Here is a 15571-nt window from a genome sequence, read left to right as displayed (position 1 = left end):
CCCATTGGTTTTGTGGCCATCTAACTTCCCCCAGTACACGTGATGCCACCTGCTTCTTACACCAGCTGCCTCAACAAAGTTACCTTGGAGATCCAGATGAATGTTATAAGAAAGGCACCTCAGCCTGGATACTTTTCTGGACAACCCACAGACCGCCCCTCATCACCATGACTGGTGGAAGCCTGCATATCTCTTATATTTGGTTGTACACACTCAGCCTTAGAACGCCGTTATAAGGTGGTCTTGAGTTTCCTTAGCTCTAGACCCTAGAAGCAGTCTCAATCCTTGTGCTCCAGAAAGAGAAGAATTCGGATAGGACAGAGTACCTACTTTCTCAGCAGCTATTTATCCTCTGTACAATAAGCAGTCCAGAGTTTCATTAGAGCAAGCCAGGAAGCCACAGTACTCTCTAGAAAAAGCCGAATCCCAGCAGGCACAGGGCTTAAATTTCTCCTCACCCTGGTGTGCTTTTCCTAGAGGCCTATTTTTACCCAGAATTCAGTCTAAGTAGATATATAAGATGCAAGAATTATTTAATGGTTTTAATACCCCTAAAGTTAAAGGAGAAAGGGCAACAACTCTCTCCTGTGAGGAAGTCCCCAGGCTGGTTTTCACTGACCCAGCCAGAGTGGACCACCATCATCTACTACTGTTCTTCACATGCTGGGACTAAAGGTATGCACCACCACACCTGGCTAATATAATTATCTTGAATAATTTCTTTAAAATGTTTTATTTATTACTTTTATGTGTATGAGTGTTTGGCCTACATGTATGTAAGTGCACCGTGTTGTGTAGAGCCTATGGAAGACAGACAGCATTGTGTCCCCTGGAACTGGAGTTATAGATGGTTGTTAACTGCCATGTGGGTGCTTGGAACTGAGCCCAGGTCCTTCACACTTAACCACTAAACCATCTCTCCAGCCCTTTTAATTCAGTTTTTATAAATGTTATTAGAGTAGACCAATATGTTATGGTAAATTCATTGATTTACTAGAGGACTTAGGGGCTGGAGAGAGGCTTGATGATTTTTAAGAGAACTTCCTGCACTTGCAGAGAACCTGAGTTTGGGTCCCAGCACCCATGTTGGGAGGCTCACAGCCACCTATAACTCCAGCTCCAGGGAACTCATCACCCTCTTTGGGCCTCCTCAGGCACCCATACACTCATGACATGCACTTACACTCTCACACACACACACACACACACACACACACACACACACACACACACACACACACACACACAAATAAAAATAAAATAAATCTTAAATAGAGGCCATATAACCATGTATGAAATTTTGACCTTGGGAATTTTTATAATCTCTAATCATTATATGTGCCCCATCTTTATATCCTACTCTTCAAACACCTTTGTGACTTCCATCCTTTATATTTTCATTCTTACTTACTGGTTCTTATTTATGTCATTTCCTTCCTTACTATCATGAGACAGAGCCACATAAACAAATTTACCAACATATGAGAAGAGAATTGAATCCAAACGCACAGTCTAAGATTACCTGTCCACATACCATTAAACTATAAGGTTCTTTTCTGTAGCTTGACAGACTTTCTTGTTGCTTAGATTTTTAAAAGCTTCTTTTAAATTATTTTCTTTGTCTTACAAAAGCCTGGGAAATACAAAATGTTACACTCCAGCTAGAGGTGGCCGAGATAACAGGGCTTCAAGCAGTTACCTTGAACAGTGAACTATCTTATGAGAAAAGGCAGGAGGGAAAGGACAGAGGGAGCTAAAAATCTTTGTGTTAATCCTGTCATTGTAGTTTTGAATATAAAGGCATTTGTTCCCATGAAGACCTGGGGGAGATAATCTTGCAAATAGTTACTGTTTCCTGCAGTACCAAAGGAGGAGGAAGAAAGATTGCAGTGGTGCAGACTGGACAGGAGACTGTTGACTGCAGCGATGATGGGCTGGACCTAATACTTGCCCTCTTTGTAGCATATATAGGTTTGCCCAGATGAGCTGTCATTGGGAATGGGGCTTGATAAGAGACAGAACCCAGTCCTTTCTCCCCTCAGGGGATCATCCCTTTCATCCAGAAACAAGGGAAAGTTACCAGAGAGAGCAAGAACATTTGATTTTGAAGGGCTTCCCTTTGACATTTTCAGTTTTCAATGTCTAATAGTCTCTATTTCATAAGACTTGGCTCTACTTAATTTCATTCCCTGTAGAATTTTGAATCAATGTCAGCCTGTAAGTGTCAAGGCAGACTTGCCCACAGAAATAAACCTCTGAATCTGTATCCCATTTACAGCTTTTACAGATGTCCAGGTTGTCTACAAAGACAACTGGCAAGATGGCTAAGTGGGTAAAGGGGCTTGAATGCAAGCCTGACGACCCAAGTTCAATCCATCCCTGGAACCCATATAAAGGTAGAAGGAGAGAAACAACTCCACAAAGTTATCCTCTGGTCTCCACATGCATGCCATGGCACATATTACACAGACACAGACATACATGCACACACATATATAATACTTATTATTGTATTTTAATTTAAAAAAGAGAAGAAAACTTGTATATAGGGAGCTTCTCCCCATTTGCCTGTGTCTATAGAACAGACCTGGTTATCTTAAGTGTTGTCATCTAGACCACTATCCAGAGGCCAGGTTTTCTAGTCCTGTCTCGTGTTAACACCAGCTATGCTGCAAAATAATAAATTGTCTTTTTTAGGGTGTCTAGATCAGACATATTCCATCTCCTTCAAATGCACACATGCATGGGTATCTGCTGAGATGGGGCAGGCCCAATTCTCCATCTTCAAAAAAAAAAGGAAAAATAAATCAGAGAGGTAGGCACCATCTGAGGTGAGATGCCCCTCCGCCCTCTTGCACAATTCTCCCTTTGATCATGTCTGGGTGTGCACACCGCCTGTGTACGATCTAGTCCCTAGAGGGATTCCTGGAGCCCTTTGAACATCCCTGGAGGTTTCAAGTTGTGATCCAACAGAGATGACCTAAGAAGTTGGGTCACTGTTGGGCCCCATTCTCCCTCGTGCCTAGGCTATGGTCTCAGATATCTGAATGGAGAGCCGTATTAGTTACTTTTCTGTTGCTGTGATAGAAATACTGACTAAAGCAACTTATAGAAAGTTCCAAAGGGGCAAGAGTCCATCACGGCAGGGAGGCATGGTTTCCACAGAGAAAGGCTTTTGGAAAAATGCATCCCATCTCATCTGACATGTGGGGACCTGTGCATGGCAAATGGTTCTGTAGTCCAAATATTGAACCCTCGAAGGCACAATGGAGCAAGGAATGTTTCCTCCATCTGCAGCTAGAGCCATACAGAAGCACATCAAGTGCCAAAAAACAGCAGGGAGGGGGCCAGGAGTGCCTTCTTCTCCATGGGAGGACAAGAAATATTTTAATGAATGCATGGTCCTGGATCCTGTTTGCAATAGAATAATAAAGTCAAATCTTTATCAGAAATGTCACCCTTGACAGTACCCATAATACTGGAGAGTGGGATCTCATCTAACTTCCCCTGGATCCAGAGTTCACCCTCTTGATCAAGCTCAACAGCATCCAGTCCTGCAGGGTCTCTGGCCAGAAAGAAGGCATACAAAAGACGAGTCAGCAGTCCTTGTGTCCTCAGGTCAAAGGAAGAAATAAATCAGACATTCTGGGTAGCAGCAGAGATTAAGCTAGAGGTTACAGGTAGCCACAGAGAAGGGGGTGGGGGCGGGGAGAAGGGGGCCACAGGCCAAAGGAGAGGGGAACAGGCATCCTACAGCAGAGGAAGCATCTATAAAAACACTCTGGAGGAGGCTAGAGAGATGGCTCAGCAGTTAAGAGCACTGACTTCTCTTGCAGAGGACTCGGATTCGATTCCCAGCACCCACATGGTGGCTACAAACCGTCCTTAACTCCAGTTCCAAGAGAATCCAAAGCCCTCTTCTGACCTCCTCGGCATTGCACGACACGGGTGCACTCACATACATGCAGACAATACACTCATACACATAAAATAAAAATAATAAATAAAATACTTTTTAAAAAAACACTCTGGAGACAGAGTAGTGAAATGATGGAAAGAGGAACATAGAGCCCTTGCCAAGTGCAGAGGGAGGTGGGTGGGGATCCGCTACATTTTAACCTCTCTCTAAAGAAAGCTGTCAGAGTCACAGCAGTGCCCGCGCCCCCCCCCCCAGTTGGTACCAGGAGGCCTCAGGTTTCCTCTGGTCTTGACCCCAGCAACACTCTCCACTCTTGTGCTCCAGAAAAAGAAGAATTCAGACATGACACAGTAGTACAGCAAGCAGTCAAGAGTTTCATTAAAGGAAACCAGAAAGCCATAGTACACTCTAGAAAAAGAGCTGGCTGAGCCCAGCAGCAAATGGCCCCAATCCCAGCAGGAGGCACAGGGTTTAAATTTCCCTTCACCCTGTTAAGCCCTGTGCCTCCCCCAGGGTAGGAACCCCCAGAAAAGTGGTGTGCTTTTCTTGGTTGTCCACTTTACCCAGAATTCAGTTATAAGTCAATGTTGCCGGGATATGGTAGGGGTTTAAGTACCCTGTCGCCCGAGTTCCAGAGTCTCTTGCGCTATCAGACAAACCATAGAACATATTTTTATGTGAATTTACTATGGTTTATGTCCTTGTGGGGGGGGGTTGACAAAGAAACAAACACCCGGTGTCCAGCTCTGCCCTGTGGCTCAGAGCCCGCCACTCCAGATGGCTCCCACAGCCCGCCCATAGTCGCTGCTTGCTTTCACCTTCTTGGGCCTGCAGTCTCGCCCCAGGTGGGTAAGTGCTGGGCCATTCAGTCCTTGCCCTTCGCCGTGTCCAAGATGTCTCCCAGAAGCCCCTCCCTCAGTGGCTAACTCTAAATTCTCCGCTGCAGGCCCCAGGGACACATAACCCTAACGCATGCTTTGATTCCCTTGACCTTTGTATCCAGGAGGGTCCAGTCAGGAAGCAGAAATCGTGTAAATCATTGAACCAGAGCTAGTTAATGGAGGGAACTGCTTACTCTTGCCGGAAGGTTAAAAAATGAAGACCCTGGGGAAACAGTTAACTGCTGAGCAGCCACCACCCTTGAACTGAGGGGACCAAAGAAACAAGAATGAGTCTTCAAACCTAGGTTCAGACAACCTCCATTCTTGGATCTGTTAGAAAGGGGTTCAGCCCAGCAGTCCAAAGCAACCCTGTGCTGGGTTCCTGCTTGGCTACCACTGGGCTGGTGCTCAGAGCTCCCTCACGTGCCCCTTTTCTTCCAGTCTTTGCTTCCATTATGTCCTATTTCTCACTTAAACAGACGTTGCCCTGCCTGGAACCCCATTTCGCCTCCTTTGCCTGCATCCCTGGTTATTCTTCAAATCACTGATCAGTTTCCCCCAGTCTCCCCTGATGTCTAGGATTCTTATTCCTGGAACTCCCTGGTGGTGCCTTGTCTACCAGGTATGGAGCCTTTGGGAAAGGACTGTGCCGTTTGACCTTGGACTGTGGTTGACCTCACCCTGCTGACCTAAAAGACAGAGGGATGCATGTGGACTCATGAGGATGTGGTGCCACACTGTGGACACATAGCACAGGGTTGGTCCCATGGGCTGGTCCCGTGGGTTGCTCCCACCCATCTAAGGGACTTCTGCCAGAAAGGCACAGCCTCCTCAGCTGGCGACTTAGCTTCACCATTGCTCATCCCTGAAGCGTCACCTTGGGCCCTCTCCTGCTATGAAGTTCCTGCTGTTGACTTTGGCTGCGCTGCTGCTCTTGTCTCAGCTTACTCCAGGTATGCAGATTTCCGTACAGAAGGGGCTGGGGCTGGAGACTGTGGCCTGGTCAGTGAATCCCCAGGACAAGGAGGACCAGCTGCCTAGGGCAGGAAGATGTCACCATTCCCACTCCCATAGAAGAGGTATCTTGCCAGACATGCCAACTCTGACATCCAGAGTGTTTCATTCAATCCCCCCATACCCCCCCATCCAAGCTTAGGTCCAGAAAGCTGTGCAGAGGGCCTGTGTTTGGAGCCAGAGAAGCCAGAAAGAGAGGGCAATGGTGGCTCTTTTATAAAATAGTCCCTAGAATAATCTAGGCTTAGTAAAGCCACCTTAATGGGAGACAAACGCTCATGTTTACTGCTGCTCCCTCTGAACCAAACTACATCAGGAGCTAAAACTATGGAGGCAAATGTATTGCCTGGGATACAGTTAAATAGCATCGTACCCCAAGCTGTGACAAAGGGAAGCCATGGGAGGGGTATACATGGGAGGGGTATACATGGGAGGGGTATATGTGGGAGGGGCTGGTTTGGCTGAGGGCAGCAGAGTCCTGAGAGATGAGTAGAAATAAAGCAGAAAAAGAACAGTGATGGGCATGGGAAGGTTGCCCCAGGCAGGCACAGGTGGGCATCCCAAGTGGGAGGGAGCATGCTGCCTTCAGGGAACCCTTGCAAAGTACAGAGGGGTGAGGGGTACCCCAGGGGGAAGCTAAGGAAGCAGCCTGATGGGCCAGGGATACCAGCTGAGGGTCATGAGAGAGTTTAACAGAAGGTCAGTCATACCCTTTACACCAACTCCCACACCAGCTACCTGTCCCTCTCACTCAATGACAAAGCGCTCTCTACCCCCAGACTGTCGACTAAACTTTCCAGAGTTGGAATGTGCAACTTTTCTTAAACAAGCTGACCTCAATTCCTGCCTGTAGCCTTGAAATAACACTCATCTGAGGGAGAAAGAAAAGCCAGGAGTCTAAGTTAGCAACAGGCCCAGAATTTTCTAACTCTGATCCTGACAAATCTCACTGCTTTTCAGATGTCAACTTTCCCATCTCTCAAATGGTTCATGTGTGTGGTAATAGCAGGTTGAAGGGACAAAAGAGAAAGCACTGAAATGTTAGCATGCAAAAATACATGCAGGATTGGGGGTATAACTCAGGTGGTAGAGTGCTTACCAAGCACCCACAAAGTCCTCGGTTTGATCCCCAGTACCACATAGTCTGGGTGTAAAGGTGTAGGACTGTAATCCTAGGACCTGGGAGGTAGAGGCAGGAGGATCAGAAGCTCAAGGGTATCCTCAGCCATATAACGTTTGAGGCCAGTCTGGGATACATGAAGCCCTGAAGAGAGAGAGAGACAGAGAGAGAGAGACAGAGAGAGAGAGACAGACAGACAGAGACAGACAGAGACAGAGACAGACAGATTATTTTCTGTAATTATCTGGTTTCTAGGACCTTCCATTCTGGTGGTGTGAGTTGCTGTTGGGGAGGTTGCAGGGAACTGGACCTAAACTTTCCAGTTCTGTGTTTGTCTTTTCTTGTTTAAAATGACTCCTAAGTTAATTTGGCCTCTTTTGAATTTTTCTCCTTTCTTCCATCCCTTCTCCTCCTTCCCCAGACAGCATCTAGGTTTAGGAGAAGGAACTTGACATGCCATCAATTAAGCAACTGATTCATTGAATATACTTAGTTGAATGATTTCATGTTCCAGACTCTGGGATAAGTGTTGATAGGAGGCTGAGCAGTGGCCAAAACAGAACCAAGCAAGAAGGGAAAATTCTTTCTTCTCTTAGATTTTGCTTTCTACTTGAGGACCCAAAGAATTTAACATATATGACATGTGGCATGTCAGACGCTGAGTGCGATGACCTCTTGGAATGGGTCACTGTAGCCTGGGGTGCTTACGGAGGGGCTGAAAGGAGCTCTTGGCTCATTGGCTCCTGTATGACTTGACCCTTGTCTCAGCCAAATCTCCCATCTGGCAGTTAGAATAAGGCTGTTTTCATGACCCCTTCCACCTTCTGCCCTGGGGTTACTCCTAACAACTCTTTCAGCTCCTCACTGCTTTCCCTGTCTTCACCAGAAAAGGGAATGTGGGGGCTTCCTGGGCTCTCCTATGCTGCAGGAGAGCTGAGGGGGATGTTCAGTCACTTCTCCCAGGGGTCTGATGCTATTGTAGAATATAAGCAAAGTGAGCCAGGCAGGGGCAGGAGGCTTTCCTGCTAGGAACACTGGGATTCTGAAGCAATGGCCAGAGTATGTATTATGGGGGTGGGGTGTAGGGAGTTCCTCCTCATCCCTCATCACAGCTCGGGCAGGCTGCTAGGTCTTTAGGGAAATTCTTATCTTCTGCATAGCGTCAGACCCAGTCACAGGCTTTCCCAGGGACTGACGTGTGTGCTGTGACTGGACTGGTTTTCTGCTGCCGGCTAGGTGGAGTACTGTAATTGATAGCCCTGTCACTGTTCATCCCTTCCTCACACAATAAAGGACTTGTTTTATGCTCTAAAATCTACTGGACTGGAGAGATGGCTCAGCAGTTAAGAACATTGGCTGCTTTTGAAGAGGACCTGAGTTTGGTTTCTGGCACCCACATGGTGGCTAACAACTGTTCGTAGCACCAAACTCAGAAAGACAGGGATCAGTTGTTTTCTCTTGTACACAAGATCTCAATTAAAAATATGTGTGTAAGCCATGAGAGAAGAGGGGGACTGCTTGGAGAGGAGGGAAGAGGCCGGCAGGAGAGGGGAGGGGGACAAGCCGGGGCAGTGGAGCTGTCCTTGAACACTGTCCTCTGACAAGTACCATTACCATCTTTTCTTCCTTTAGGAAAATGGATTTATCTAACAGTTTGGTCAAACCCAGGGGATAGACTCCTCCTCTCCTCCTTCCCTGTAGTGATTTTACAATTTCATAGAAGAGATAAAATGAATCAGGATGACATGTTGGCTTAACTATGAGATAAGCAATGTGCCACCTCTCCCAGAAGCCAGCTCCTACTGTGGCTCACAGCAGGGCTTCAGAGCATGAGTTCCTCAGGACATGGTAACTCTGGGGTCTTTGTTTCAGTAGTCTGAGAGCCAGTGGCATCCTGGGTCCCATTCTCAGGCCAGCCAATCACTCAGTCAGTCAGTTAACGGGGGAATTTATTTGGCTGCTGTGCCCTAAAGACTTACACTTTAGGTTGCCATATTTTGCTCTTTCTTCAAAGTGTGTTTATTCTGGAGTACAGTCAGGTTAGTTGAAAGCAGAGGACTATTTTCAAGACTGACCGATAAACTTGCTGGGGAGGCATGCAGGAATCCTGTAGGGCTAATTTGGGCCTCCTTCCTAAGGCAAAATGGCCTCAGAGCGCCAAATGCTACGGGTTCTCGAAAGCCTCTCCACTTCGGCAGAAGAGCGCACACATTTTCAGTGCTGCACAATCACTGTAGGCCTCTTTTTGGTGATTCTTAACAAAACCTTTGGTAGTTTATTCATATGTGTGTTCAGTTAAGTATTCAAAGATGAGAGGCGTTTCCTCTGTGGACGCCACAGCATGCGCCTGTGTTCTTTCCCTGTCTCTTGCTCCTCCTCCCTCTCTCCTCCCTCTCTCCTTCCTTTCTCTTTTCCCTTCCCTCCTTCCTCCAACTCTTTCTCTCTCAGCCTGAAGATTTTAATGCTGGTAAAAAAAAAAATAGATGCTATTAGTCTTTTTAACTTTTATTTTTTAGGGTACAAAGTAATAGGTTTCGTGTGACATTTTTCATGCATACAGGTCATTATATTTTGTTCCTATCCTCCCACTTTTTACCTCATTCTCCGCCCCCCAAGTAGTCCCTCCTTCTACCTTCATTCTTATATGCTCGTTGCCCCCTCCTGGTCCCCTCCCCATCTCTTTAGACCTCCTCTCCTTTCATCATCCCCTTTCTGCTTTGACATCCTACATATATATTTAAATCTAGACTCTACCTATGCGAGAAAGTATGCAACGTTTGTATTTTCGAGTCTGGTTTATAATGCTTAACATAATAATCTCCAGTTCCATCAATTTTCCCATAATGCTATGATTTCATTCTTCTTTGCAGCCAAATCTAATCCCATTGTATTTAAAGATCACATTTACTTTATTTATCGATTAATGAGTCTCTACACTGGTTCTATCTACTGGCTATCATGAATGGTGCAGCAATAAGGTTGTGCAAGTATCTCTGTTACCACAGATGGACTTATAATCCTTCAAGTATATATTCAGGACTGGTACAGCTGGATGCCATGGTAGCTTTAGCCTGTTGAGGAACCTCTACACCGATTTCCACAGTGGATGCACCAGTTTACACTCCCACCAGCAGTGTATAACAGCAGTTCCTCTTACCCACATCTTCACAAGCTTTTGTTGTCATTTGTTTTCTTGATGATAGTCACCCTGACCAGGGTGAGATGGAATCACAAAGCAGTTTTAATTTCCATTTTACTGATGACCATGGGTGTTGAACCATTTTTTGAATATTTATGGTATTAGCCTTTTCTTTAAAAGAGAAAAATGAAGTTCTGTGAATGGGCACAGTCTGGTCAGAATCTTGTGTGATGGAGCCAGGGGTTGATTCCAGAGTTCTAAGTTTCGCCATCACACACCATCCATGCTCTCAGAGGGAGCACCCACAGAGGGCGAGCCTGGTGTTAAGGGTAGAGACGAATGAGTCTCTCTCAGACTTGTCAAAAGGAAACCAGTAACTCAGAGCTTAAAGGCTTTATTCATCTGAGGCACATTAAGGTAACTCTAAATCAAGGCGGGACTGGAGCTGTACAGAGAAGAGAGACACGGGCCTTTGCTTTGCCTCAGGTTCCAAGTTCTGTCTTACCAACTGCACCGCTCACTGTGGTGGTGGTGGTTGAGCATCATTTCCATCTGTCCTGCTTCTTTGCTTGGGTTCGTTTGGTGCAGTCCTATAGAGGTAGCCACCAGAACAGTTGTTCTTATTTGTTTATTTATTTGGTTGGTTTGGGTTTTAGAAGTGGAGTCTCATGTCACCCTTTCAAACGCAGTTTTTCAAAATTCCAGATTTGTCATTCAGTCTAGAGTCTTGGTCAAGAAACGTAACAAAAAGCTGAATAAGGAAAAGTAACAGCAGGTGAAAGGGTCAAAAGGAAGCTGGAGGGCCACTCACAGCCATTTTCATTCCCCCAAGACCAGAGCCAACCTCCCTTTGGACTGACAGGGTTTCGTTTGTCTTTTCTCTGTGTCAGGTGATTCCCAGAGATGCTGGAATCTTCATGGCAAGTGCCGCCACAGATGCTCCAGAAAGGAGAGCGTCTATGTCTTCTGCACAAACGGGAAGGTGTGCTGCGTGAAGCCCAAGTACCAACCCAAACCAAAGCCATGGTTATTTTAAGTGCCTAGAAACCTGAAGCCAGGAAAATGTAAGCAATGAAGCTGTCCTAATGTGACCCCAATGGATTCTTGAGCTCTGTCAATAAAACCTATGGCCAATCCCAGTGGTGTCTGCTCATACACGCCAGCAATTTTCAGGAGGTTTGGAAAGCCAAAGCTATTTTCATAATAATAATAATAAGGCATCATCTGCCCTTTTCAACCTCACTCTCTCACAAGAGCAAAGTGGAATTTTCTGTAAGCTATAGGACATAGGATAACACAATTGTTTGGCAGATTATATACACTTATGTTTCTAGAATTTTTAAGGTGAAAGGCTTAAAGTATGAGAATATCCATTTTCAGAGGCTGACTTAAATTACATCTCAGTAATTCCTCTGTCCTCCTAGGAATATTTGGTTATATTATTGACTTCTACAACCTCAAAATCATTATTTTGAAATCCCAAAATCTTCCTTGCACAAGAAGTAAGTATACTGTGTTGCCCTGATTTGCAGAAGTATATTAACAACCAGATTCAACTGCCTAACAGAAGAAACAGTATGCTGCTCCTGAAGGAAAAAATAGTATTCTTGTCTATATAGTGTCTGAGATACCATTTCTGGCATATGCACAATTTTTAAATTGTAAGACATGGAGATGTAGCTCGGTGGCAGAGTGCTTGCCTAGTGTGCCCAAGGACCTAGGTTGAATCCCCAGCACCATGTAAAAATTATATATGCACACATATATAATTTATATATGTACATGTATATAACATGAACAAAGGAAGGAAAATGTAACTAACCCATTTAAAAAATAAATAGAAGCAGGGCACATTTGTTGGTATTAACAGACAACTTCAAAAGAACGATCATAAATAAGTTGAAGAAGTTAGAATACAAGGTTGATAAAACTGGTGAAAGGGTGGAGTCTCTAAAGCAGTACATTAATCCAGGTGATGGTGAAGGGCTGTAAGCTCAGCAGTTGTTGAGAGGTGGAGGCAGGAGTATCATAAATGCAAGGCCAGCTTCAGCTCTATAGTTGATTTAAGGCCAGCTTGGACCACATGAAGCTTTATCTCAAACATTGGGTATAGTGGCTCATATCTACAAACCCAGCCTTTGGGAGACTGAAGGAGGGGTCTCATTATGAGTTCAAGGCCAGCTTAAATAACACAGTAAGTTCTAGACAAGCCTGGGTCACAGAGTAAGACCTTATTGGAAAAAAAAAAACCCACACACAACAAACAATAAATTAATACATTTTGAAAGCGATAGTCTTTTATTGCCACATTATAAAACCACTCTAAAATACAGTATAATAAAATAACCACTCTGTGTTAGTTCCCACAGTTCTATGTGTTGATGGAAAGGCTCTGATAGCCTCAAATGTGTCTCTCAGGTGACTGCATCTCTCTCCATATGGCTTCTCCATCTGGAGAAAGTTGATCTTGGCCTCCTCCTTAACAGCTAGGTCCAAGAGGGTAAGCACTAATATGCAGCATTTATCAGCTTCTGCTTATTCTCAAGTCCCATTGGCCAAAGCTAGTTGTGTGACCCAGGATCACTGTAAAAAAGGACCACAGAGTTCATAAATTGTAGGAGGTGTGATTCATTGAGAATCATCATGTATCCATCTACTTCAGATGGAGACCCGAAGAACAAATTAGTCATTCTAAACCAAAAATCACTGTATCTAGAATTAAGACTGCAGTGGATGTATTAACAGCGCACTGATGTGGAGTCGAAGAATTAGTGAACTTAAGACAGATCAATAGGAAATATACAAATCAAAAGCACAAAGAAAAAAGGGAAGGAAAACAAATATATCCAAGCACTAGAGGCTTGTCAGGCAAAATCAGTCTAATATACGTGTAGGCGAAGTCCCAGGAGAGAGGGGATAAGAAAGAAATATGTTTACAAGGTAACAGCTGAGTTGCTGGGCATGGTGGCGCAGGCCTTTAACCCCAGCACTAGGGAGCCAGACGCAGGGAGATCTCTGTGAGATTGAGGCCAGCCTGGTCTACATAACGAGTTCCAGGCTGAGGCTACAAGGAGACCCTGCCTCAAAAAAAATAAAAGGCAACAGCTGAATTTTCTCCAAAATTATTGAAAGACATTAGTCTAGTGACAAGAAATTTAGTGAAAGCTGGGCGTGGTGGCACAGGCCTTTAATCCCAGCACTCAGGAGGCAGAGGCAGGTGGCTCTCTATGAGTTCGAGGTCAGCCTGGTGTACATAGTGAGTTCCAGGCCAGCTGGGGCTACAGGGAGACCCTGTCTCAAAAAGACCAAAAAAAAAAAAAATTAGTGAATTGTGCAGCAGCTCAGAACAATGAAAAACCCAGTTTGTCGTGGTAAAACTGCCAACAACCAAAGGAAAAGTTGCTTCCTGGTACCTATAGATATTTTAAACAAGACATTTTCAAGAGTTTATGGGCAACAAACCATGGGTGGTGGCACCCATATGTAATCCCAACATTCAGAAGGTGGAAGCAGGAGGGTTGGAAATTCAAAGTCATCTTCAGCTACATAGCAAGTTCCAGACCAGCCTGGGCTACATGAGACCCTGTTTCCAAAAAATTTTTAAACAGAATTTATAGGTAATAGTAGTATAACTTTTGGCTATAAACCCAAAGGCCTCTGAGTCAACATGCCCCAGAGATACTTACACATCCATTCATGGTAACCAAGCAATGGAGCCAGCCTACATAACTATAAACAGAGGAGCGAATAAAGAAAATGTGTACATATGCTCAGTGAAATGTTTGTTTAGCTGTAAAGAAAAATGAAATACAACTCAGTTGATAGACTGCATGCCTAGCATACACAAAGCCTTGGGTTGGATCTGTAGCCTGGGGTAAACTGTGAATGGTGGCACGCCCTGTAATCCCAGCACTAAGGAAGTAGAGGCAGGTGTGTCAGACATGCAAAGTCATCCTCGGCTACACAGTGAGTCCAAGAATAGCCTGGGTTATATGAGACTCTGTCAGAAGGAAAGAAGGAAGGAAGAAAGGGAAGGAGGCAGAGAGGGAGGGAATGGGGAAGGGAAACAGGGAGGGAGGGAGGGAGGGAGGGAGGGAAGAAGGATGGAAGGTCTGTACATGACAGGAGGATCCCTGGGACTTAAAAGCCAGCCAACCTATTTAATCAGTAGCTTTGGGCCAAAAGAGAGACCCTGCCTCAAAAAGCAAAGTAGACACCTTCTGAGAAACAACACCTGAAACTGACCTCTGGCCTCCACATGCATATACACCTGCACACACATGTGCTCACACACACACAAACACAAACACAGATAAAGAGAAACAACTATTTGTTGTCTGTAAGAAACCTACCGGGAGAGCTGGAGAGACAGCTCAGTGGTTTAGAGTACTTGCTGCTCCTCTAAAGGACCAGACTTTGGTCCCCAGCATCCACTTGTTGGCTAACAACCTTTTCAAACTCCAGTTCCAAAGGATCTGATGCCCTCTTCTGGTCTCCATGGGCACTGCACATGTGTAGTGCACTAACATACATGCAGGCAAAATATTCATACATATAAATTAAAAACAAATCAATCAAAAAAACTTTAAGAAAGAAAACAGCCAAGGGTGGTGCTGCACACCTTTTCTCCCAGCACTCCAGAGGAAAAGGCAAGCAGATCTCTGTGAGATTGAGGCCAGCCTGGTCTACATAGAGTTCCAAGCCATCTGGGGCCACAGGGAGACCATGCCTCAAAAACAAACAAACACACAAAAATCCCACTGGGGCTGGGGAGATGACTTAATTGGTAAAGTACCTGCTGCACAAGCATGAGGACCTGAGTTCAGGTCTCCAGCACCCATGTAAAAAACCAGGTGTGGCAGCATGTATCTATAATCTCGGTGCTGGGGAGCTAGAGACAGGAGGATCTCTGGGGCTTGCTACCCAGCCAATCTAGCTGAATTGGTGAGATCCATGTTCAATGACCCTGCCTTGAAAATAAGGTGGTGAGCAACTGAGGAAGACAGCCAATCTCAACCTCTGCAGCTGAGAGAGAGAGAGAGAGAGAGAGAGAGAGAGAGAGAGAGAGAGAGAGAACCACACACAGGCACACAAAAAGAAAAAAAATTTTAAAAAGAAACACATCTCACTGGCAAAGACACAAGGATGGAAAACTATAAACCACACAAGTGAAGGCTGAAAACAAGCAGGAGTGGCTAGACTCTCATCTAACAAAGTAGATTTCAGGCCCAAACTAGAAGAGAGACATTTACTACATATTATTAAAGAGAACAATCCATCAAGTAGTGACCATGACAGTGAATATACACGCACTGAATGTTGGTGCATCAGATTTCACAAAACAAACACTGCTGGGCATAAAGGAATAGATAAGTCAAGACACTATAATAGTTAATCTATTACCGCACTTTCATCAATAGATAGATCATCTAGACAAAAAAAAATTAGCAAAGATACCTCAGAGTTAAACTGCACCATAGATCAAATGGACTTACCAG

The 15571-nt window shown here is 45.0% G+C and overlaps 1 protein-coding gene across 1 annotated transcript; it reads left to right on the top strand.

Moving 5' to 3' along the window:
• The first annotated feature begins 5680 nt into the window (after positions 1 to 5680).
• Defb123 (defensin beta 123) lies at positions 5681 to 11212 on the top strand. Its single transcript, XM_008829402.2, has 2 exons — positions 5681 to 5753; positions 10964 to 11212. The coding sequence occupies exons 1-2, from the start codon at positions 5696 to 5698 to the stop codon at positions 11107 to 11109; spliced, it is 204 nt and encodes a 67-aa protein (XP_008827624.1). The 5' UTR covers positions 5681 to 5695; the 3' UTR covers positions 11110 to 11212.
• The last annotated feature ends 4359 nt before the right edge of the window (positions 11213 to 15571 follow it).

This window comes from Nannospalax galili, unplaced genomic scaffold, assembly GCF_000622305.1.
Source record: "Nannospalax galili isolate Female #2095 unplaced genomic scaffold, S.galili_v1.0 scaffold1714, whole genome shotgun sequence".
Lineage (NCBI taxonomy): Eukaryota > Metazoa > Chordata > Mammalia > Rodentia > Spalacidae > Nannospalax > Nannospalax galili.
The sequence above is the reverse complement of the archived record's forward strand: the minus strand, read 5'-3'. Positions and strand labels throughout refer to the sequence as shown.